Raw genomic sequence first — 25056 nt, 5'->3', positions numbered from 1 at the left:
GCAAAGACCACAACCCCAGCCACTGGAATTGGCTAGTAATGGGACTCAGCAAAATTTTACAGATCAAGCTTCTCTGGTAGATTGCCCTCTCAGCAAGAATACTTGTTACTGCTCAGTTTGAAAATTCCATAGACGCTGTGCTAGGCTCAAGGGACACAGACATGATCAAGAGAGATGCCCTAAAGGAGCTCACAGTAGAAGGTAATCTTACAAATGGAAAATCTTGAGTGATTTTTAACCGAATCCTAAAGAATACTCCATTCTCAATGATGTGTGCTTCTACCTTCAACATCACAGCATCAGCAACAATACTTTTCAAAACATCACCCCATATCAAATTACAAAGAGATGTTACCTCATAAGGAATGGACAAGAAGCTAAATGAAACCACAAGAAAGTAAGACCAATGCGACTTCTAATTATAATGACAATGATAGCTAGCATGTGTGGGACACATACAATCATCAAGTTTCTGAATATCTAAGTTACTGGATACTCCCATGGCCTCCAGGTAGAGGTGTCAATATCTATCACTGCCCAAATATTGTCACAAAATTTAACTGGTAATTTGAGAGACATTAAAAGATATGCTTAGGCTCTTAGTTCAAATTCATTATGTAATTGTACATATATTTAACATACTTCATGAGAGATGATACTTCAAAGTAATGAGACTGATTATCAAATGTTCCTTGGGGAATTAGTCAGATCATATTGCCAGATGTAATTCCCAGTCAGAACTGCAAGGCTTGAGAAAATCAGGATAGACAACAGTCCAGCTCAAAGTCACATACTACATTAGCTTACAAAGAGTCACCACCTCTTAAGAACTTGCTCAAGACCACAGAATTATTCAGGGTCAGGACTAAACTCAAGTCTCCCTGAGTGCAAAACCCATACTTTTAAACACCATGCTATAGTGGCAACAATTCAAAACCTGCTGACATTGGAAATGAACCACATGGTTCCAGGCATCTTTATGGCTTATCCATGTCACGTCAAGATCACACTTTCAGAGGCTGTGTTTCTACAACTGTGGTTTTAGATTAAGATCATTTTTTTTCACTGTGCATTTAATGCCATTTTCTAAAATAAACCAATAAAGGAAAACTATATGTATTTATTACATTGTTAATAATCAGTCAATGTTTTGGTTGCAGAAAGAGATTAATTACTTTAATCCTACCAGTTATTGTCTAGACTACCTAGCCCCTCTTGATATTTATTTCTTGGAATTTTCCATCTCATGTGATTAATATGTTTTATGATATTCCCTTTAAAAATTACATTCTTCACAGTACCCAAATGCTTCAAAATCATCAGCAGATGTGATTGACTGCCAGATTAAAGTACAATGTTAAAAATTTACTTTGTAACATGTTAAAAAAAAGGGACAAAGAAAGAGACTAAGAAACATGGAATGAAGGTTTGAAATTTCCCTTTTTGCTAAGTTTTCTGGAGGTGTTTTTGCTGTCGTTTGTGTATAAATACACATTTTAAACCATTTCAGATTCAAGAACCATTCCTGTATGTATATATTTCTTTAAAGATGGATGAATTTAACAGCAATTCAAAATCTGTGTTATGGTGGATAATTCATTCTAAACTCAACTATCAAGTTAATAAAAAATGCTTATCACTATCACTTGATATGTGTTGAAGTCTCTCTAGCAATATTTCCAGAAATTACCAAAGCAAATAATTCAAATACATTAAACATCTGCTACAAACATCACATGTGTGCCATTTTTAAATAGTATTAGATCTAGAAATGAAAAGTAACACTAATATGTCTGTGTGGGCTTCCCTGGTGGTGCAGTGGTTGAGAGTCCGCCTGCCGGTGCAGGGGACACAGGTTCGTGCCCCGATCCGGGAGGATCCCCCGTGCCGCGGAGCGGCGGGGCCCGTGAGCCATGGCCGCTGAGCCTGCGCGTCCGGAGCCTGTGCTCCGCAATGGGAGAGGCCACAACAGTGAGAGGCCCACGTACCACACACACACACAAAAATGTCTGTGTTCCACAAAGGAAACTCCAAAGGAATTTGAAGTAAAAGTTGAGTAGGTAGCACAAGCATTTGCTGAACTTAAAAAAGAGCCATGAAGATACAAAGGACTTACACTGTAATTTTTAATAAGTTAAAGGGGGAGGGGCTTCCCCAGTGGCGCAGTGGTTAAGAATCTGCCTGCCAATGCAGGGGACATGGGTTTGATCCCTGGCCCGGGAAGATCCCACATGCCGTGGAGCAACTAAGCCATACGCCACAACTACTGAGCCTGCACTCTACAGCCTGCGAGCCACAACTACTGAAGCCCACGTGCCTAGAGCCCCTGTTCTGCAACAAGAGAAGTCATGACAATGAGAAGCCTGTACACCGTAACGAAGAGTAGCCCCTGCTCGCTGCAACTAGAGAAAGCCTGTGCGCAGCAACAAAGACCCAACACAGCCAAAAATAAAAGCAAATAAATAAATTTTTAAAAAAAGTTAAAGGGGGAAAGAAACATATATTCAATTAAATGAGAAAGCCACCAATTGTCAAGACCTGTTTTGTGACCAGACATCTTAAAAATAGCATAAAGAATATATTTCTTACTTGCTGTCAATGAGCACTTCAGATTGCCGATTATTCACTTGATTATCGTGCCTAGAGCCCCTGTTCTGCAACAAGAGAAGTCATGACAATGAGAAGCCTGTACACCGTAACGAAGAGTAGCCCCTGCTCGCTGCAACTAGAGAAAGCCTGCGCGCAGCAACAAAGACCCAACACAGCCAAAAATAAAAGCAAATAAATAAATTTTAAAAAAAAGTTAAAGGGGGAAAGAAACATATATTCAATTAAATGAGAAAGCCACCAATTGTCAAGACCTGTTTTGTGACCAGACATCTTAAAAATAGCATAAAGAATATATTTCTTACTTGCTGTCAATGAGCACTTCAGATTGCCGATTATTCACTTGATTATCACTCTTGTGGCGAAACTGAAAATCAAAGTGTTTGTGAAAAAACGTATTAAATCATACTTTGTCAGCACAAATAGTGACACTGAAAATACTTTGAGTTCATTTGCTTGGACAATATCACCATCAGTCTAAAATGAGCATGACTTATGCTTACCTTGGACCCAGCTCCACGTGTTCTAAATCTGAATCAAGACCCTTCCCACTAAACTTCTTTCTAGGTGTCACCAATGCAACAAGTCTAGCCACATGCTCTTCCAATTCCCACACATTTATAGTTGCTTTGAAGAAGACAATGTGCCCTTTACTCTGCCACACAGTTCCAGAGAAAACCATACATTAATTTTGATGTCTTCAACAAGGAATGGGGCTTCCACTTCTCTCACATATGTGCTCACTACTTTACTGGAACATCATTCATTCTGTTTTATGGATTTCTTTGAAGTCAAGCAATTACTTGTAACAACATGTATTCTTGTTCTCCAGAAATTCTAATTGTTAACAGTGATCTTATGAAATACTGAGCATTTAAAACAAAAATCAGAATACTGAACCACATTTGGTGTGGATTTATGTTTTTATGCCCAAGTGATCCTATTTCTTATTTCATTCCAGTAATGAAAATACCTTATATTGCTTAGAAGAATCCACATATTATGAGCCTTCTACTAAACTCATAAATTAGCGGCCATTCAGATAAGGCTTTCTACATGAGCTGCCAAGACCAGATAGTAATAGGCTAAAGTAGAGATAAGATGTTATTTCAATCAATTAGCCTAAATGCACAGATGAACAGGAGATAAGAAATTTTGATTTTATATATTATAATCATCAGGATTATTACTTTGTCCTTTAAAAAAATCTCATAATATTGTATCAATATCACAATATATAAATTGCTTTCATCAGCCCTTCCCTTTTTCAACGTCCATCCCAAATTCATCCCAATCTTTCTATTAGACTATGCTCAGTGCCTACAATTACACTGATTGCCAGGTATAAGTCAATGAATATTACTAGGGAAAAAAGACACTTAGCATTGGTTAACATGAAAAGAGTTTATAGTACCGGTAGAGGAGTAAGTTAAGCTAGCCTGTCATTGGCAAGCAAATTTCTTTCCACCAACACTGCCATAGACGGGGAACATCATTTTGACAGAATATATAATTTGACAGGGGTGGACAGTCTCTGCTCCTCCATACCTACACCCTGTCCTTCTACACTCTGACCTGTGCCAGGGGAAGCTGACCTATTTCATCATTGCCCTTTGGCTATTGATCGGGCTTGGCCAATAGGTGGTACTGACAGAAACTCATGGGGCCAGAGGAGAGGAAAATGAGGTATGTATTCCTGGCTTCTTCTGAGCTGAGTCAGCAGCGGCCACTTCCTCTACAGGTAGCCCTCAGCTACAGCTCCAGGTCCAGCAATTGCTTCCTCCTTTTGCTCCTTCAGGTATAGAAGTAGTATTGCCACCTATGTTGTTGCTACCCTATGTGCTTTTTCTCACTCACAACCCTTTAAGTAGTCCCTTCATTATTAATCTTTCTCCAATCTACCCCCATTCCAAGGTGACATCTCTTTCCTGCCAAGACCCTGACTAACCGGCACATACTATCACAAAAATAAAAGCATATTCAAGCATTAACTGCAGAAGACACAAAAAGAGACTTAGTATTTAGTCACATCTGTATCTAACCTGAAAATAGTCTCCTAAATTGACTAGCTGGCATCACAAAAAAGGACCAAGCAGTTTACCACCTAAAAGCTGAGGAGGGGCCCACTCTCTGGGCCTCAGGATGCTCAGGCTTTGCCAAGGGGTCTTGGCATTGGCACAGATGGAGTTTGGAAGGACTAGAAACAGTAATCCCATGTATGAGTTCAGAGGAGATATAAATCTGTCAGTCACTGGCAAATAGAGGGCTATTGAGGCTAGGGTGGATGCAATCACCTAGGAGAGAATAGAACTTGTCTGGATTTAGAATGTTTGGTTTTCTCAAGGCTTTGTTTTAAATCTTTGAATATGAATGACCTTTGGATTATGGAGACTTCAAAACTCTCTGCTGTCTTATACCTTAATTATTTACATTAGTTGCCCGACTTTTGAAGTTATTTGATATTGTAATTTCTGGTATAATGAGCAGAGGATGTGAGACTGCCTAATATCTACCAACTCCCAAAACTTACACAAAGACTAGAGATATAGGATAAATAATACTTCACTAGGTGGAAGCAGGTTTGTGATCCAATTCTGGTCTTACCACTAATTGGTTGTATGTTCATTAGAAAATCTTTAGTTCCTTACAGGCTTTAGTTTCCTCAAGTATAAAATGAGGGTGTGAGTCTACTTATTGAAGCCCCCTTGCTATTATCATAAACAGGCTCTGGCTCTATGACATCTATTTTAATCATCAAATAAGTAACCATAGAGTTTCTTATGGTATTTACCAAAAGAGCTTCATTCAAAAATTTCAAATGGATCTCTATTTTCTACTTCTGAGAGGTCACAATTGAAACTGAGACCTTAGGAATGCTCAAAAGCAAATACTTACATAATCATCTGTGGCATCTTTGACAGCTGTCATAGTTACCACCAGGACCAAAGGTACAATGGTGGTAAACCAGGTCAAGGAGGAAATTTCTGGAATCAGCTGAAACAAATATTTCAAGTAGTTTAGGGTTTTTAAATTTCATAAAGATAGCTTTCAATTTTTGTCATTCAATTTTACGACTTGACAGAAATTAATGAAATGATATTCAGATATTTGTACAAATATGGAACAGCTTTTCAATAATTTAAGTGTTTGCACTCAGGTATAAGACACATAGAAGTATCATTGAAACAATTTTCAGACTGCCTGACAAAAATTAAATTTTTATAGCAAGTTGAGAAGTAAGCTTCTTGAAATCTTTCACAAATGATGATCTTTCTCTAGGATGATAAATGTCACCTATCTTTTCTCAGCTTCTCATTTCAACTTTTCACAGTTTTACCAACTCCTTACCAATTCCCAAAGAGAGAATCTTTGAGCACCTACCTTGCACCAGACACTGTGCCAAGTACTTTTAGATATTATGTCATTCGATCCTCAGAGAAGTTTTTTGAGTTAGATTCTGTACCAGAGGTGTTTTGCACAAACCCAGAGTGCTTACATTCCATGTAAATAGCACCCTGAGTACACAGCATAGAATACACTGTGAATGGCAGCCTGGAGTCAGGAAATGCCACGGCCTTGGGTATCATTTTCCCATTTTATAAAAAAAGTATCTGAGAAGTCAAACAACTAAGCCAAGAACATACACTGCTAAAACTTGAACCTAGGTCTATTTAACTCCAAAGCTTGGACCTGTACCTGTAAAGTCACCCATCTGAGAGAGACATAGTGACAGTTGACATGACTCCCTTACAAAGGTAGTTGTCAAGTGGGGTTCATTTTGGAGCTATGTCAGGGCCATCAGGCTGGGAAGGATGGGTGGAGATGGTCAGTGTGTGGCAATCAGGCCCCATCGAAACAGCACTACAATAAATTTATTGTAGTGCTGTTTACGTAATTTTATGTAATAACTTCCAAATAAAATTTTTAAAAAAACAAACCTCAAAAGCCTCTGAAGTACCAACAAAAATATTAGGCTGGGTGGCAGGAAAGCTGGATTCTAGTCTGAGTTCTATCATTAACTCATGGTAAAACCTTTACACCTCACTTAACTTCTCCAGGTCTCATTTCTTCACCAATAAAAGAAAGGAGGTTATACTGAACCATCCCAAAGATCCCTTCCAGATATAAAACTATCTGAACAAAGCCTTTGGCCATAAATAAGAAACCCATTAGAGAAATGAGCTCAAAATTCTAGAACAGTGTAAAGGGTTCTATGAAGAAACCAAAATTCATGGGGGAAAAAGAAAGTCTCCTGAAAAATTGTAAGGTATATTTTCACTGCTTTTTTTTTTTCTTGTTCAGCATCCAGTTCTTCTCAACTCTACCCTTAATTCTAAAAGAACTACCCCACCCCTCTACTTGTAATTTTGCACATGTAATTTTGGTGGACTGATTCCATCCAGCTGGCTCCTAGGCTTTGGCATGTGATCTAGGTCAAGGCAATTCCTGAGCCACAGTGATTGATTTAGGATAGGAAGGTAACAGCATGGTCCAATTACAACTAATCCCAAGACTTGCTGGAGCAACAGAAAAAGTGATTCATTCTCATTCTCTCTCTCCCTCTCCCTCTTTACTCTTCCCCCTCCCTCTTCCTCCCTCCCCTTCGCCCCCTCTGCCTCTGCCTCCCTTTTACGTGGGAGTTGAAGCTAGGAGAATAAAAGTCTAAAGTTTTCAAGGATCACCAAGTAGAGAGGGCCTGTAAAGTAAACATGGAGGAAATAGAAAAAGAGAAGTCACATCCTGTTAAAACAGTTTGCCCATGAATTGTCATACATAAGATACATTAAGTGAATTTAGATGTCTACCACTTAACAACCAAAAGATTCTTAACACCAGTTATTCTATTGAATAAATAGTTATTCAATTAAAGAAAAAATAGTACTCAAGGTATAATCCAGATTGTACATATCTAGTCCATCTTCTTATTTTCTATAATTAACACATAGCCCAGTACATTCTGAATCTACCAATTTGATCTGATTAAATCACTCTAAAGTAAATACTAGGTAAATAACTGGCTAACATGAGCTGTTTATATGTATGTACATTCTTTGATTTATGCCCTTTCTTCCCAAAATATCAATAAAAGCTGAAATTTCATTTAGGTTCAAATTTTAGTCAAATGGGAAGAAAAAGAAAGGTTTCTAACTACCAAAACTATCAAAAATAGTCACAGTGAAGTAACATATAGCATACATCATTTATTATATATATATAAAAAAATACATCATTGTTCTTAGATGCAAATGAAATTTGCCAAATTAAGTTCCACAAAGTACTACTCAGCTAGACTCTTTGCTTCAACTCTCTCAATACCCATACTGTGAATGTGATAGGGAGATAAAGAAAGGAAGGAGGCTATGAACAGTAATTATTAGGCTCTGGTTTGGTTCAAATAAAGTACAAGGCAGCATTTTAAAATGACCTCAGGGTTTAAAATGATGAATGTACTAGTTTTTACCATTCCTAGTCCTCCCACCATTGTGAAGAGAAACAGCAATAATAACTAAATAATTAAAAATCTGATAAAGCTGATTTTCTCTAAGCATGAACATTTAGCTAAGTAAAATAATAACTGATTTTTTCAAGTTATATGAATATTTTAAACAAACAGATGATGAAATACAACCTAAACGTTACCTGTAAAATCAGAAGGAAAAGGAAATACACATTCGCCACTCTTTGAAACTGTTCAAATAAATTAATGGGCAAGAAGGTGAGAATGTTGTACTTGCATGTGTGGATACGATTATCCTGAAAAAGAAACAGCATCACATTAGTTTGGGGCGAAGCATTGCTCATTATCAAATAGCTCTAAACTTACAAGACTGAGCATGAGTTATGCCACAGCAAGAAAGATAAGCCAACTATCTAGGAAATTTCAAACTCTGTGTGGGCCAAGGGTTTCATTTTTCCCAAGATGACATGCTCCTGATACTAGATGCAATTACTGTTCAATTCCATATAATCATACATGACTAAAAAATTTATCAAGTGCAAAAGTCTGCCCCTGACTTTTTTTATTCTTATGCTTCATTCATTTGGCAGCTATTTCTTGAGAACCTACTGTATGCAGACACTGAGCTCACGCTGGGTCTCGTGAGGTAAGAAGGAACTTTAAGGATCACCTGGTTCACCTTCGCAAAGCATGACTCTTTACATAACTCTGACAAGGGGTCCCTAGGTCTGTCTGAAAGTTTTCTGATAGGAAACTGATCACCTTGCCAGGAAGCCTATTTCCATTTCAGAATGGGAATTTCTAGAAAGGTCTTTATTATGAGAGACTCAAATCTGCCTCCCTGTAAATTTTGCCATATGCCAAATTCCATCCCTGGGGCCACCTAAATCAAGTCTAAGCCCTTTCCATGTTGAAAACCTTCAAATACTTGAAGATGACTCATAGGACTCCCCTAAATCTTCTCCACTATGATCTAGACATTCCCAAAACCCTCAGCCATTCTCCATGACTTTTCATGGACATCTTTTCCAGGTCAGCCTCTTCTGCATCCATCCCAACCTCTCTGCATCTCTCTTAAAACATGGTGTCCAGAACGAAACATATACTGCAGATCTGCTTCAACTGATCCATGTACAAAAGAAACTTTGATGTTCCGTATTCTGGATTATTGTACTAATATGCCTTAAAAATTCATTAGCATTTTGTCAATTAATCTCATTGTTTATTCATATTGAGGTTTTTTTAATTTTAGAATTTTATTTATTTTTTTTATACAGCAGGTTCTTATTAGTTATCCATTTTATACATATTAGTATATACATGTCAATCCCAATCTCCCAATTCATCACACCACCACACCCCCCTGCCACTTTCCCCCTTTGGTGTCCATACGTTTGTTCTCTATATCTGTGTCTCTATTTCTGCCCTGCAAACTGGTTCATCTGTACCATTTTTCTAGGTTCCACATATATATTCATACTGAGTTTTGATGAACTAAAATCTCTAGGTCATTTCTTCATAAATCACTAACAAATCAGGGCTCCCCTTCCTAAACATTCACAGTTGATTTTGTTTTAAATACTGATGATCTTTCATATATTCCTATTATACAAGCCAAATGAAAGCAATTAATCTTGAGTGTTCTATCCCAAAGTAGTAAACATTCCTCCCAGCTTTATGTCATCAAAAAATTTCATCAACAGATGAATGGATAAAGAAGATGTGGCACATATATACAATGGAATATTACTCAGCCATAAAAAGAAATGAAACTGAGTTATTTGTAGTGAGGTGGATAGACCTGGAGTCTGCCATACAGAGTGAAGTAAGTCAGAAGGAGAAAAACAAATACCATACGCTAACACATATATATGTAATCTAAGAAAAAACAAAAAATGTCATGAAGAGACCAGGGGTTGGATGGGAATAAAACACAGACCTACTAGAGCATGGACTTGAGGATATGGGCGGGGGAAGGGTAAGCTGTGACGAAGTGAGAGAGTGGCATGGACATATATACACTACCAAACGTAGGGTGGATAGCTAGTGGGAGGCAGCCGCATGGCACAGGGAGATCAGCTAGGTGGTTTGTGACCACCTAGAGGGGTGGGGGAGGGAGGGAGATGCAAGAGGGAAGAGATATGGGAACATATGTATATGTATAACTGATTCACTTTGTTGTAAAGCAGAAACTAACACACCATTGTAAAGCAATTATATTCCAATAAAGATGTTAAAAAAAACAATTTCAAACCCATGCCTTTTATATAGTCTTCCAAAGCTATATAAAACTAATACATTAAAAAGTTCAGAGCTAAAAACCAAAAAACAATTTTTTAATTAAGGAAATAAAACTATGGCAAGCTACTAGAGACTTCTCCACAGATTAATGTTAATATCTTTTTCAGGTGTTTATATCTACCTAACTATATTCCCATGAGGCTTAACTCTATCTTATTCACAAAGATAGCAGGAGAAATTTGGGGAGACAGATCTTACTGACATTCAGAATCAACATACCCAGAGAATTTCCATCCACTAATATTTAAAAATGGAGGTTAGTCTGTGTGACCTATTTTTTTTAATTTATTTTTTACTGAAGTATATTCTATTTACAATTTTGTGTTAGTTTCTGGTGTACAGCAAAGTGATTCAGATATATATATATATATATTCTTTATATATATATTCTTATATATATATGTTCTTTTTCATAGTCTTTTCCATTATAGTTTATTACAGGATATTAAACATAGCTCCCTGTGCTATAGAGTAGGACCTTTCTGTTTATCCATTCTATACATAATAGTTTGCATCTGCTAACCCTAAACTCCCAATCCATTCATCTGCCACCCCCTGTTCCCCTTGGCAACCACAAGTCTGTGCTCTATGTCTGTGAGTCTGCTTCTGTTTCGTAGATAGGGTCATTTGTGTCATATTTTAGAATCCACATATAAGTAATATCACATGGTATTTGTCTTTCTCTTTCTCACTTACATCACTTAGTTTGATCATCCCTAGGTCCACCCATGTTGCTGCAAATGGTGTTATTTCATTCCTCTTTATGGCTGAGTAGTATTCCATTATATATATATATATATATATATATACCATATCTTCTTTATCCATTTAACTGTCAACAGACATTTAGGTTGCTTCCATATCTTGGCTATTGTAAATAGTGCTCAATGAACATTGGGGTGCATGTATCTTTTTGAATTAGAGTTTTGTCTGGATATATGCCCAGGAGTGGGATTGCTGGATCATACAGCAACTCTATTTTTAGTTTTTTGAGGAACATCCATACTGTTTTCCTTAGTGGCTGCACCAACTTACGTTTCCACAAACAATGCAGGAGGGTTCCCTTTTCTCCACAACCTCTCCAGCATTTGTTATTTTAGACTTTTTAATGATGGCCATTCTGACCAGTGTGAGGTGGTACCTCATTGCAGATTTAATTTACATCTCTCTAATAATTAGCGATGTTGAGCATCTTTTCATGGCCTATTGGCCATCTGTATGTTGTCTTTGGAGAACTGCCTATTTAGGTCTTCTGCCCATTTTTTGATTGGGTTGTTTTTTGTCGCTGAGCTGTTTGTATATTTTGGATATTAAGCTTTCTTCAGTTGCATCATTTGCAAATATTTTCTCCCAGTCTGTAGATTGTCATTTCTTTTTGTTTCTGGTTTCCTTTGCTGTGCAAAAGCTTGTAAGTTTCATTAGGTCTCATTTGTTTATTTTTGCTTTTATTTCTATTGCCCTAGGAGACTGACCTAAGAAAACACTTGTATGATTTATGTCAGAGAATGTTTTGCCTATGTTCTCCTCTAGGAGTTTTATGATGTCACATCTTATATTTAAGCCTTTAAGCCATCTTGAGTTAATTTTTGTGTATGGTGTGAGGGTGTGTTATAATTTCATTGATTTACATGTAGCTGTCCAGCTTTCCCAATACCACATGCTGAAGAGACTCTTTTCTCCATTGTATATTCACACCTCTTTTGTCAAAGATTGATTGACTATAGGTGTGTGGGTTTATTTATGGGCTCTCTATTTTATTTCATTGATCCATATGTCTGTTTTGGTGCAAATACCATGTGGTTTTGATGACTGTAGTTTTGTAGTATTGTCTGAAGTCTGGGAGGGTTATTCCTCCTGCTTTGTTCTTCTGCCTCAGAATTGCTTTGGCAATTCTGGGTCTTTTATGACCCAGAATTGGGTTCCATATAAATGTTAGGATTATTTGTTCTAGTTCTGTGGAAAATCTCATGGGTAATTTGATAGGGATCACATTAAATCTATAGATTGCTTTGGGTAGTATGGCCATTTTAACAATATTAATTCTTCCAATCCAAGAGCCTGGGATATCTTTCCATTTCTTGAATCATCTTCAATTTCCTTTATCAATGTTTTATAGTTCTCAGCATATGTCTTTCAGCTCCCTGGTGAGGTTTATTCCTAAGTATTTTTTTGATGTGATTTTAAAAAGGATTGGTTTTTTGCATTCCCTTTCTGATATTTCATTGTTAGTATAAGGAAATGTAACCAATTTCTGTATGTTAATCTTGTATCCTGCTACCTTGCTGAATTTGTTTATCAGCTCTAGTAGTTTTTTGTGTGGAGTCTTTAGGGTTTTCTATATATAGTATCATGTCATCTGCTTATAATGACAATTTTACCTCTTCCCTACCAGTGTGAATACCTTTAATTTCTTTTTCTTGTCTGAGTGGTATAGCTAGGACTTCCAATACTATGTTAAGTGAGAGTGGACATCCTTGTCTTGTTCCAGATTTTAGCAGGAAGGCTTTTAGCTTTTCACCATTGAGTATTAATTTGTCTGTGGGTTTGTCATAAATAATTTTTATTATGTTGAGATATGTTCCCTCTATACACACTTTGGTAAGAGTTTTTATTGTGAATGGATGTCAAATTTTATCAAATGCTTTTTCTACATCTATTGAGATGATCACGTGGTTTTTGTCTTTCCTTTTGTGGATGTGGTGTATCACATTGATTGATTTGCATATGTTGAACCATCCTTGTGACCCTGGGATGAATCCAACTTGATGATGGTGTATGATCTTTTTTATGTGTAGTTGGATTCAGTTTGCTAATATTTTGTTGAGAATTTTTGCATCTTTATTCATCAAAGATATTGGTCTGTAATTTTCTTTTTTGGTAGTGTCTTTGTCTAGTTTTGGTATCAGGGTGATGGTGGCTTCATAGAATGACTTTAGGAGTGCTCCCACCTCTTTAATCTTTTGGAAGAGTTTGAGAATGATCAATATAAGTTCTTCATTGCATGCTTGGTAGAATTCCCCAGTGAAGCCATCTGATGCTGGCTTTTGCTTGCCAGGAGTTTTTTTTTTTAATTACAGATTCCATTTCACTTCTAGTGATGGGTTTTTTCAAATTATCTATTTCTTCTTGATTCAGTTTTGGTGGGCTGTATATTTCTAGAAAGTTGTCCATTTCTTCTAGGGTGTCCAATTTTTTGGCATATAATTGTTCATAGTATTCTCTTAAAGTTTTTTTTTTCCTGCGGTATCGGTTTTTATTTCTCCTCTTTCCTTTCTTCTTTTGTTTATTTGGGTCTTCTCTCTTTTCTTCTTGGTGAGCTTGGCCAGAAGTTTGTCAGTTTTTTACCCCTTTAAAGAACCAGCTCTTTGTTTTATCAATTTTTTTCTACTGTTTTTTTTTCATCTCTATTTTATTTATTTTCTCTCTGATCTTTATTATCTCCCTCTTTCTGCTGACTTTAGGTTTTGCTTGTTCTTTTCCTAATTCTTTTAGGTGGTAAGTTAGGTCGTTTATTTCAGACTTTCCTTACTTCTGGAGGAAGGCCTGTATCACTATGAACTTCCCTCTTAGAACTGCTTTTGCTGCATCCCACAGATTTTGTATGGTTGTGCTTTCATTGTCATTTGTCTCAAGGTATTTTTTAAATTCCTCTTTGATTTCATCATTGACCCATTGGTTTTTTTTAGTAGCATGTTGTTGAATCTCCATGTAATCATTTTTTTCTCATTTCTCTTTCTGTGGTTGATTTCTAGTTTCATGCCATTGTGGTCAGGAAATATACTTGAGATAATTTCTCTCCTCCTAAATTTGTTGAGGCTTGTTTTGTGTCCTAGTATGTGGTCAATCCTAAAGAATGTTCCATGTGCACTTGAAAAGAATGTGTATTCCATTATTTTTGGACGTAATATAGTGAAAATATCGATTAAGTCTGTTCTATTGTATTATTTAGGATCTCTGTTGCCTTATTGATTTTCTGTCTGGAAGATCTCTCCATTGATGTGAGTGGGGTGTTAAAGCCTCCTACTATTATTGCATTCTCATCAATTTCTCCCTTTACATCTGTTAGTATTTGTTTTATGTATTTGAGTGCTCCTATATTATGTGCATATATGTTAACACATGTAATATCCTCTTCTTATATTGATCCTTCTATCATTATATAGTGTCCTTCTTTATCTTTCTTTATGGCCTTTGTTTTAAAGTCTATTTTGTCTGATATGAGTATTGCTATCCCTGATTTCTTGTCATTTCCCTTTGCATGAAATACCTTTTTCTGTCCCCTCACTTTCAATCTATGTGTGTTCTTTGCCCTAAAGTAGGTCTCTTGTAGGCAGCATATTGTAGACTCTTGTTTTTTTTAATCCAATCTGCCACTCTATGTCTTTTGATTGGAGCATTTAGTCCATTGACATTTAAGGTAATTGTTGATAGATATGTATTTATTGCCATTTTAAACCTCGTTTTCCAGTTGGTTTTGTATTTATTCTTGTTCCTTTCTTTTTCTTTTTGTTCTTCCTTTTGTGGTTTGATTGTTTTCTTTTGTATTATGCTTGTGTTCTCTTCTTTTCGGTTTTTATGAACCTGTTGTATGCTTTTGATTTGTGGTTACCTTATTTTTCAAGTATGTTAACCCATTCCAATATCTACTTGCTTTAGACTGGTGGTCATATGAGCTCAAACTCATTCTAAAAAGAAATCTACATTTTCTTACTCTCCTCCCCACATTTTATTATTTTGATGCCCTTTTTTACATCTTCATGTATATCCTTTTGCTCTTCATTGTGGTTATCATCACTTTCACAAAATTTTTTTAAAAATCTGTGTACTGGCTTAAGTGATTTACTTTCCAATTGTGATTTTCTCTTTCCTATAGATTCTTGCTTCTTTTCTACCTAGAGAAAACCTTTTAATATGTCTTTTACGATAGGTTTAGTATTGCTATATTCTTTTTAGTTTTTGCTTGTCTGAGAAATTCTTCCTCTCTCCTTCTATTCTAAATGATAATCTTGCTGGGTAGAGTATCCTAGGTTGCAGATGTTTCCCTTTCAGGACTTTAAATATATCTTGCTACTCCCTTCTGGCCAGCAACATTTCTGTAGAGAAATCAGCTGCTGGCCTTTTGGGGGTTCCCTTGTAACTAACTCTTTTTCTCTTGCTACCTTTAGAATGTTACCATTAATTTTTGCCATTTTAATTATAGTATGTCTTGGTGTAGGTCTGTTTGGTTCCTCTTGTTTGGGACCCTCTGTGCTTCCGGTACCTAGATATCTGTTTCCTTCTTTAGGTTTGGGAAGTTTTAAGCCATAATTTCTTCAAATACAGTTTTGATCCCCTCTTCTCTTCTTCTCTTCTTACATATTATGTGTAGATTGGCATGCTTTATATTATCCCATAGGCTGTGTATATTGCTTTCATTTTTTTTTTCATTTTTCTTTCTGCCTGCTGTTCTGATTGGGTGATTTCCATTATTCTATTTTCCATATCACTTATTCATTCTTCTTCATTATTCAGTTTGCTACTTATTGCCTTTAGCTCAGCTTTCATCTTAGCAAATGAGTTTTCTAATTTTTCTTGGTTCCTCTTTATAGTTTCTAGTTCCTTTTTACAATAATCTGCATTTCTATCAACAGCCTTTCTTAATTCCTTCAGTATTTTTATTACTTCCTTTTTTAACTTGGAGTCTATTAGACTGGAGAGGTCTGTTTCATTGTTTGTTCTTTCAGGAGAATTCTCTTGATCTTTTAATTAGGAATGGTTCCTCTCCTTTGTCATTTTACTTATATTTCTCTTACTCTATGAGTTTAGGAGAAACAGTTATCTACTGTGGTCTTGGAGAGATGTTTTTATGTGGGAGCATCCCTGTGTAGCCTTGAATGAGTCTAATATTTTTGGTGTGTGGGCTGCTTTTAGTATGGTTGCCTGCTGCATCTTTCCTCAGTGTGTGTTGGCCATTTTCTCTTTGGTAGAGGGTGTGACTGGTGTGGTGATGAGAGCCTGCACTGGATATTGAGGGCCTCCTCTTTGTTCTGTGACTGTCACAGTCCTGTCAAGGGCAGGGCCTGCTCCCCAGTTATTGGAGTAGAAGCTCCCAGATCCATTTCTGAGCTGTGGTGTGAGGTAGGCAGGACTAGGGCACTCCTGCTGGGGGACGAGTCACTGAGTATTCCTCCCCTGGAACTGTCCACCAGTGAGTACGCTCTGTGGTGTTGCCTGATACATGTGGTGTGGGCTCACAAAGTACACAGTCCTGCCTCAACTGTGGGAATGCAGGCAGTTGGCCCTGGTGTTCCTCCAGGGCTGTATCCACAAAGCCACCAGTGCAGATCCGTAGGTGCAGATCCACTAAAGTCAAGTACCAGGACCTCAGTAGTCATGCACCTAGACCGGCCATGGGAGCTATGGAAGCAGCCCAGACATGGCCCCACCTCCATGCGCGCACGCCTTCCCGCAAAGCCCACAGCTGCTAATGCTGGACCTGCCCCAGACACGGGAGCACCTGTAGTCCACTAGGATATCCTACATGCACTGAGTTTACAAAGGCCCCAGTGGCTGTGGTGTAAATCTGTGGATCGCACAGCCATGGAGAGAGGGCTCAGATTTCAGCCCTGCTTCCTACATCATGCAGCCCCTGGGGATCAGCTCTGATTTCAGCCCCGCCTCCACCTGTGGGCAATCCACTGGCTCTTGCACTCTCCCAGAGTGCATAGAGGTGGAGCCACACCCGCTGTGAGCACACCAAGAGTGAGGCTGCTATGGTGGGGCCCCCGCTCCTCCCTTCATGCCCCCATTAACAATGGCACTTCACTTCTATGGTGGGCCTGGGCTCCTTCCATGTATACTCCCTGATTGCGGCCTGTATCACACTCCAGCCTCCTCAGGCTGTCTCTGTGCAGCCAACCCCAATCCTCTCCCTGGGTCTGTCCTTTGAAGCCTGAGTTTCAGCACTCAGCCCCCGCATGCACCAGCAGACATGCGTCTAGTGCTGGGCACGGAAGGGAGGTGGCACAGACTGTCTATGCTGGTCTTTCTCTGTTCTGCCTGCTGCAAACCCACTGCTGCACTCTCCTCTGAGCCTCTGAAGCTCCCTTTCTGTCCCAGCTGATCTCCCCACCAGTGAAGCAACTTTCCAGGGTAAGGGAACCCCTCCTCTTTCACAGCTCGTTCCCAGAGAAACAGGTCCTATCCTGATTCTTTTTATTATTTTTTTTCTTTCATCCTACCAAGTTATGTGGTAATCTTTCTTGCAATTCTGGCTGTCTGAGATCTTCTGCCCACATTCAGTAGGTATTCTGTGAGAATGGTTCCACATGTAGATATATATATATATATATATATATATTTTTTTTTTTTTTTGTGGTATGCGGGCCTCTCTCTGCTGCGGCCCCTCCCGCTGCAGAGCACAGGCTCCGGACGCGCAGGCCCAGCGGCCATGGCTCACAGGCCCAGCCGCTCCGCGGAACCCGGTTCCCCTGCATCGGCAGGCGGACGCGCAACCACTGCGCCACCAGGGAAGCCCTAGATATATTTTTGATACATTTGTGGGAGGAGGTGAGCTCCACCTCCTTCTATTCTGCCATCTTGATTGGAGCCTCCTGCCGTTTGACTTGTTTTAAATAAACCTACACTGACTCCCAGCAATCACTACTACCTGTTTAAAGAAAATACTGTCATCTGTTAAATGGCCATTTTTAACATCTACCAGGAATCAATGCATCCAGCTCTGTGAAACAAGCTGTGGGAGAGTAGGAGAGGTGTCAAGAGAAAGATTTGCAGCTTAGTTGGTCTGATGCATAGGATTGTGCTGAAAACTGTCTGTGAGCTGATGATGACTATTTTGCAGTGAGTTCTCTACCCAAGTGATGGACTGGGTAGGCAGGCTGTGAGAGCTGTTGGTCACAACACATTTTTCTAAAAACGGGACTTGGAAAAATAATGTGGAAGAGGAAAGCTAAGGAGAAAAAGCAGTTAACCAAAAGGATCACATATTCCTAATTCTATTTTATATTTTCCTTCTAAGTTGAAACTAAAATAGAGGTTAAGCCTGTATCTTGCTAAAAGACAGACAAAACAACTGCCGAGACCACGACATTCAAAACTATAGCAGGAATTATAAAGAAACTCTCCTACAAAATTGAATTCCACATAGGTGAAGAGTAAATTGTACGGGATAAAGTGATAATCCCAAATGGGGACTGTGACATTTCTGTTTAAACTGATGTATAGCAATGATGGTGTTTGTTCTACGGGCTCTGTTGTGACTTAGTCACAGATGATGTGAACCCTCATAGCTGAGTGGGAACAAGGAACGAAGACTCCCCCTCCTGGAGAATCTCTGCACCCTTTTACCTTTCTTTGTTTTTCAATAGAAAAGAAAAAAACATTTCCATTTCCACCGTCCTATCCAAGAATGTGAGCGTGGGTAAGACCTTAATATTCAGTCATTTCATTGAGCCAGTCTATTGGCTTACAGACAAATTGTATCACAACTCATTCTATAATACAGCACAGAAGATCTTATCCTCTTAGCACTATCCTCTTAGCACTACTTTTCCACAAAGGACCACTAGAAATATCACAATTCAGAAGAAAGGAGGAGGAAGTGGAGGAGGAGGAAAGCAAGGAGAAAGGAGAACATCTAGGGAATCTGTAGAGCATCTTTAGTGCTGACATACATCAGGTTGGAAGTCATGGCTTTAGTCTGTTAGCCAGGTGGACCAGTTAACTGACCCCATGATGAGGTAGGTTTAACCACACGGTCACAAGGAATCTTGGACCAAGACAGGCCTCCCATGTGGTGGGAAAGAGCCTGACCCTAGAGGAGCATCAGGGACCATCTTCTCCCTGTAAGAAGCTCACTTCCAAGAGGAAGAGGGAAGAGCTGAGCTGAAGAGACCCAGATCAATCTTCCGCCAAGATTGATGCATCAAGTGAATAATTCCACGTCTCATGGGGCAGAGTGAGAAAACGGGTGGACAGAGAAATGTCACCCCAGTAGAGACCCCTCCATCTGGAAGGCAACATCAGAATGAGGAAAAAGCATTGCTCCTCTAAAATACATTAATACAAAGACCCTGAGATGAGCAGAAGGTGGCACACCTGCAGATCTAAAAGAGGGACTATGAAGCTGGACTACAGAGGTCAGCACAAACTGAAGTGAGAGGGAGAAGTTTCTTGCAATCTATACTATGGATTTTTGTCTTTATTTTAATGTCTTAAGTAATCCTGATAAGATTCTAATTTTAAACGATTACCCTAGCTATGGGGGCAGTGGGGGAGGGGGAGAACAAAGATGGAGGTGACAAAGAATAGACGTGAGAACACCAATGAGGAGGTCTTTCAGTTAGTACAGATGAGAGATGATGGGTGGCTTAGACCGGGGTGATGGCAGAAGGGGCAGCAATGAATAATAATAATAACAACAACAACAATAATAATAGCTGATATTTATCAAGCTCTTACTGTGTGTACTGTTCTAAGAGCTTTACATTTCATAGCTCATTTTATCCTCATAACATTCTTATGAAATAGGTATTATTATCCCCATTCTATAGAAGGGAAATCCAAGGTACAGTGATATTAAGTAGTTTACGCAGGATTGCACAGCTTATAAGTAGTGGAACCAAGATTTGAATCAAGGTACTCTGCTTCCAGAACCCATTCTCTTCACCACTGTGCTTCTCCAGTTCACTGCAAAGCAGATGTCTCTTCTGCTTTCAGAGCAATCAGCCCTTGCTTTCTCCTCTACTCTGTATTTCTGGCCTGCTGTCACTTTCTCACCAAAGAAATACTGTCATGTCTACCCCCTCCTCTTGAGTCAACCCCCTCGGTAGGAGCCCCAGTTACCTACTGCCTAATGTATGACCACAACGTCCTTGTACTCCCTTTCAATCCCCCTCAAAGCTCAATATATGCAAATAGTATAGCTAACCACTCCCTTATTTCAGCTTTCCAACAGAAGCAGCAAAAGTCCTTTACATATGCAACACTGACTACTTGGTGGAGGGGAAGAATAAAGTAAAAAATGATATATTCTTCAAGGAGGCCATCAAATAAAATATTCATAAAATTAGAAGCATTATTTTTTATAATCAGATTTTGTTGTGTAATCATATTGCTTAAGAAAACAAAGCAAATAGACAGTAACAAACACTGCTAAGCTAGGAAACAGAGCATTTGAGGAGTTTGCCTCAATCCTTCCACTGGTAAAATGGAGCTAATAATATTTCTCATTATACATTTATACAATTGTTGTGGTGATAAGGTGATATCATAGACATGAAAGCATCTTTGCTAAGTTGAAAAAATTATACAAATAGAGGATTTTTGTGAGCAATCCTCAAATAACCTAAATGGGTTTAGGAAGTCCAATATCCTAGGCAGGATAAACCGGGTATGCCATAGTAACAAATAATTCCAGAATCTTCATGGTTTAACATAATAAGGGTTTATTTTTTGCTCATACTACTTGTGCAGCATGAGCCAGCAGGGAGACTCTGCTCATCATAGTTACTCACTATGGACCAGCCACCATCTCAAACGCTTCCAGGTGCAGTACCAGAGGGAAAGAGAAAGTTCTAAAGAGTCTCACACCACAGGTTAATGCTTCAACCCAAATGCGCACAGCTCACTGACCAGAAAGCGTAACCATGTATCCAAAAGGCAGAAAGCCAGAAACACTAATGGACACCACTAATGGCTATCACAACCAGAAATGGAAACTAACCTTAATATCTGAAGAGTGCAAGACACATCAGCTACAAAAAGTAAATATCAAAAACAAATCTTAGTGCCCCCAATCCAGTCCTGTTTTAATGCCAGGTATAAGAGACATTTGACTATTTTCCCCTTCCCCTCAGCTAACAGTGCTCCAAATTTCTTAGTCCTGTGATCTGGATGGACTTAACTCCCCTCCATAACTCCACAGTCAGGCCCAGATTAGTTTAAACCAACTACATGGCCCATCCTCTTAATCACAATTTTGATTTCAGGGATTAGCATGTCAATATGTCATGTGATTAAGGTCTTACTAACACTCAGTTCTGGGAATTTGCTGGAGATGTAGGCTTTCTCTCTCTTACTAGATTCCAATCTGGAAGCAAGTAGCCTTAGCAGTCACTGACAGCATCTCGGGACCATGAGTGGAGGAGGCTGCAAAGAATAAATCCTGCACTGAAGATGCAGGGCCAGGAAATGCAGAGAACAAAACTAGACCAAGCATCTCCTGGGGCTAGCCCTACCTCTGGACTTTTTAGTTATATGATCTGTCCATGTATTGTATTGTCTAAGTCAATTTGAGCTGATTTTTCTTTTACACCCAACCAATCGAATGCCAGGTAAGACAGTTAATAATATATACAAAATAAGTTTACATTTTTATATAATAGTTTACTTTTATCTCTATATTTGCTTTAAACAGTGAGTCATGGAAGGCTGAGCCTAAATGCGTTTGGCGGTTGTCTGGGGACACTGCCTGCGTCTGTGAATCCCACAGGCCAAATCCCAGGAGTTTTCGCAATGAGAACCAAATTTTCAGCACTAGCAAAAGATCTTCCCACATGTGAGGAAACATTTTTACGTCATGACAGGTATAAAAAGTAACTGAGTGATCTTGAGTGGGAAAAAAGCCTATTTTTCTTACCAGAAGAGGAGACAGATATAATATTGTTACAGTACAATCTGGATTCCAGAGAGAGAAATAGCCCTGACTCTTAAGGGAGAGATTATCTCTAAACCATAAAATGAAAACCAAAAAGAGACTGTGCGCACAGACTACTGGCATTAAAAAGGAAGTGGCCTAAAGGCATTTGCACCATGCAGGAAATATGCGAAACGTCCATGTTTATGCAAAGATCCCCAAAGAATGCATGTATGGGGCAAGCGGACCTGGAGATTGGTTGTCTGGCACCTCACTGGTACCAGGCAGAAGCACAACTCCTCAGTATTAGTCAAATGTTGCCCACTGAGGAGTCTACAGTGTTCCAGGTTGGGAGGAATGGAGAGGTGTTAATGCTCCTCTATGAACTATTAAGGGAGGGTCAACCCACAGAAGGGGCTTTACAGAGAGCTGTCAACAAATCTTAGCTACAATCATTATCATCACCACCACCATCACCACCATCAGCAGCAGTATAACTTTCTCCTGAGCCTGGGCTCCCCACCATGAACAAAAACTTGTGGGAGTTAAAGAGCAGAGGCCACAATTCCCCCTACGTTCATCTATTCATTCAACTAAGGGCCTCTGGGCTTCCCTGGTGGCGCAGTGGTTGAGAGTCCACCTGCCGATGCAGGGGACACGGATTCGTGCCCCAGTCCGGGAGGATCCCACGTGCCGTGGAGCGGCTGGGCCCGTGAGCCATGGCCACTGAGCCTGCGCGTCTGGAGCCTGTGCTCCACAACAGGAGAGGCCACAACAGTGACAGGCCCACCTACCGCAAAAAAAAAAAAAAAAAAAAAACCAAAAAAACCACTAAGGGCCTTCTATGTGTCAGGCACTGTGTCATTGAGCCAGGACTACAGAACTGAATAAAGTCCCTACCCTCCTACAGCAAGTTTGCACTGTAGTTGTAGAGAGAGAGGCAGACAATAAACCTGTAAACTGATGACACAATTTAAGATAGTGATCAATGCTATGAAGAAAACAATGAGCAACAGAGCAGAAGCACCTTGCCTGACAAGATTCCCTTAAGAAGCCTGCTTGTTTGGCTTTCCACGTTAATGCAAACTCAAGATTATGCTATCTGATGAGAGCTCTGGGGTACCTGTCCCACAGGGAATGCCCCAAACAGTTCTTCAGGCTATCAGGAAAAAAAATTAAGAAGAACTTTCCGAATATATTTTAACAAAAAATTCAAAAGTTAAGGTTCCCTAATGTTTAATGTGCAGATTGTCTTTATTATATATGCATACACATACATAATCATACTAACATATATACATTTATATAAATACATATATATGTAAACATTATAATTATATATATATAAAGTAAATACGAGTATATTGGGAAAGTTTTCTTTTTACAAGTAGGAAGCATGCTCAAAAAGTTTGAAGACTGTATAGTTTTGCTTGTTATCATTGGTGTATTTGTTTATTAGTTTGGTTGCTCTCTTTCTTTTTAATTACTTTTTAATTTTTTTATTTTAATAATTTATTTTTTATTTTTTATTTTAATAACTTTATTTTATTTATTTCTTTTTTCTTTCTTTCTTTTCTCCGTTTTCTTCTGAGCCGTGTGGCTGACAGGGTCTTGGTGCTCCGGCCAGGTGTCAGGCCTGAGCCTCTGAGGTGGGAGAGCTTAGTTCAGGACATTGGTCCACTAGAGACCTCCCAGCCCCTCATAATATCAATTTATGAGAGCTCTCCCAAAGATATCCGTCTCAACGCTAAGACCCAGATCCACTGAACGACCAGCAAGCTCCAGTGCTGGACACCCCATGCCAAACAACTAGCAAGACAGGAACACAACCCCATCCATTAGCAGAGAGGCTGCCTAAAATCATAATAAGGTCACAGACACCCCAAACACACCACCGGATGCGGTCCTGCCACCAGAAAGACAAGATCCAGCCACGTTCACCAGAACACAGGCACCAGTCCCCTCTACCAGGAAGGCTACACAGCACACTGAACAAACCTTACCCACTGGGGCAGACACCAGAAACAATGGAAACTATAAACCTGCAGCCTGCAAAAAGAAGACCCCAAACACAGTAAGTGAAGCAAAATGAGAAGACAGAGAAATACACAGCAGATGAAGGAGCAAGGTAAAAACCCACCAGACCAAGCAAATGAAGAGGAAATAGGCAGTCTACCTGAAAAAGAATTCAGAGTAATGATACTAAAGATGATCCAAAATCTTGGAAAGAGAATGGAGAAAATACAAGAAACGTTTAACAAGGACCTAGAACTAAAGAGCAAACAAACAATGATGAACAACACAGCAAATGAAATTAAAAATTCTCTGGAAAGAATCAATAGCAAAATAACTGAGGCAGAAAAACGGATAAGTGACCTGGAAGATAAACTAGTGGAAATAACAACCACAGAGCAGACTAAAGAAAAAAGAATGAAAATAATTGAGGACTGTCTCAGAGACCTCTGGGACAATAGTAAATACACCAACACTCGAATTATAGGGGTTCTGGAAGATGAAAAGAAAAAGAAAGGGACTGAGAAAATATTTGAAGAGATTAAAGTTGAAAACTATGTTAATATGGAAAAGGAAAGAGTCAATCAAGTACAGGAAGTGCAGAGAGTCCCATACAGGATAAATCCAAGGAGAAACACACCAAGACACATATTAATCAAACTATCAAAAATTAAATACAAAGAAAAAATATTGAAAGCAGCAAGGGAAAAGCAGCAAATAACATACAAGGGAATGCCCATAAGGTTAACAGCTGATCTTTCAGCAGAAACTCTCCAAGCCAGAATAGTGTGGCAGGGCATATTTAAAGTGATGAAAGGGAAAAACCTACAACCAAGATCAGTCTCCCCAGCAAGGAACTCATTCAGATTCCACAGAGAAATTAAAAGCTTTACAGACAAGCAAAAGCTAAGAGAATTCAGCATCACCAAACCAGCTTTACAACAAATGCTAAAGGAACTTCTCTAGGCAGGAAACACAAGAGAACGAAAAGACCTACAATAACAAACCCAAAACAATTAAGAAAATGGTAATAGGAACATAC

At 38.9% G+C, this 25056-nt stretch overlaps 1 protein-coding gene across 1 annotated transcript in view; it reads right to left on the bottom strand.

Annotated features, from left to right (window-relative positions):
* Window positions 1–25056, bottom strand: part of ATP8B4 (ATPase phospholipid transporting 8B4 (putative)) — a 257286-nt gene that overhangs the window by 163544 nt on the left and 68686 nt on the right. Inside the window, exons 4-6 of the mRNA XM_055088239.1 lie at window positions 8248–8361; window positions 5503–5601; window positions 2913–2974 (exon numbers count right to left, since the gene is read on the bottom strand). Of these exons, the coding sequence (XP_054944214.1) occupies window positions 2913–2974; window positions 5503–5601; window positions 8248–8361 (275 nt within the window). The remainder of the gene's footprint in view (window positions 1–2912; window positions 2975–5502; window positions 5602–8247; window positions 8362–25056) is intronic.

The sequence above is a fragment of the Physeter macrocephalus genome, chromosome 11 (assembly GCF_002837175.3).
Source record: "Physeter macrocephalus isolate SW-GA chromosome 11, ASM283717v5, whole genome shotgun sequence".
NCBI lineage: Eukaryota > Metazoa > Chordata > Mammalia > Artiodactyla > Physeteridae > Physeter > Physeter macrocephalus.
The sequence above is the reverse complement of the archived record's forward strand: the minus strand, read 5'-3'. Positions and strand labels throughout refer to the sequence as shown.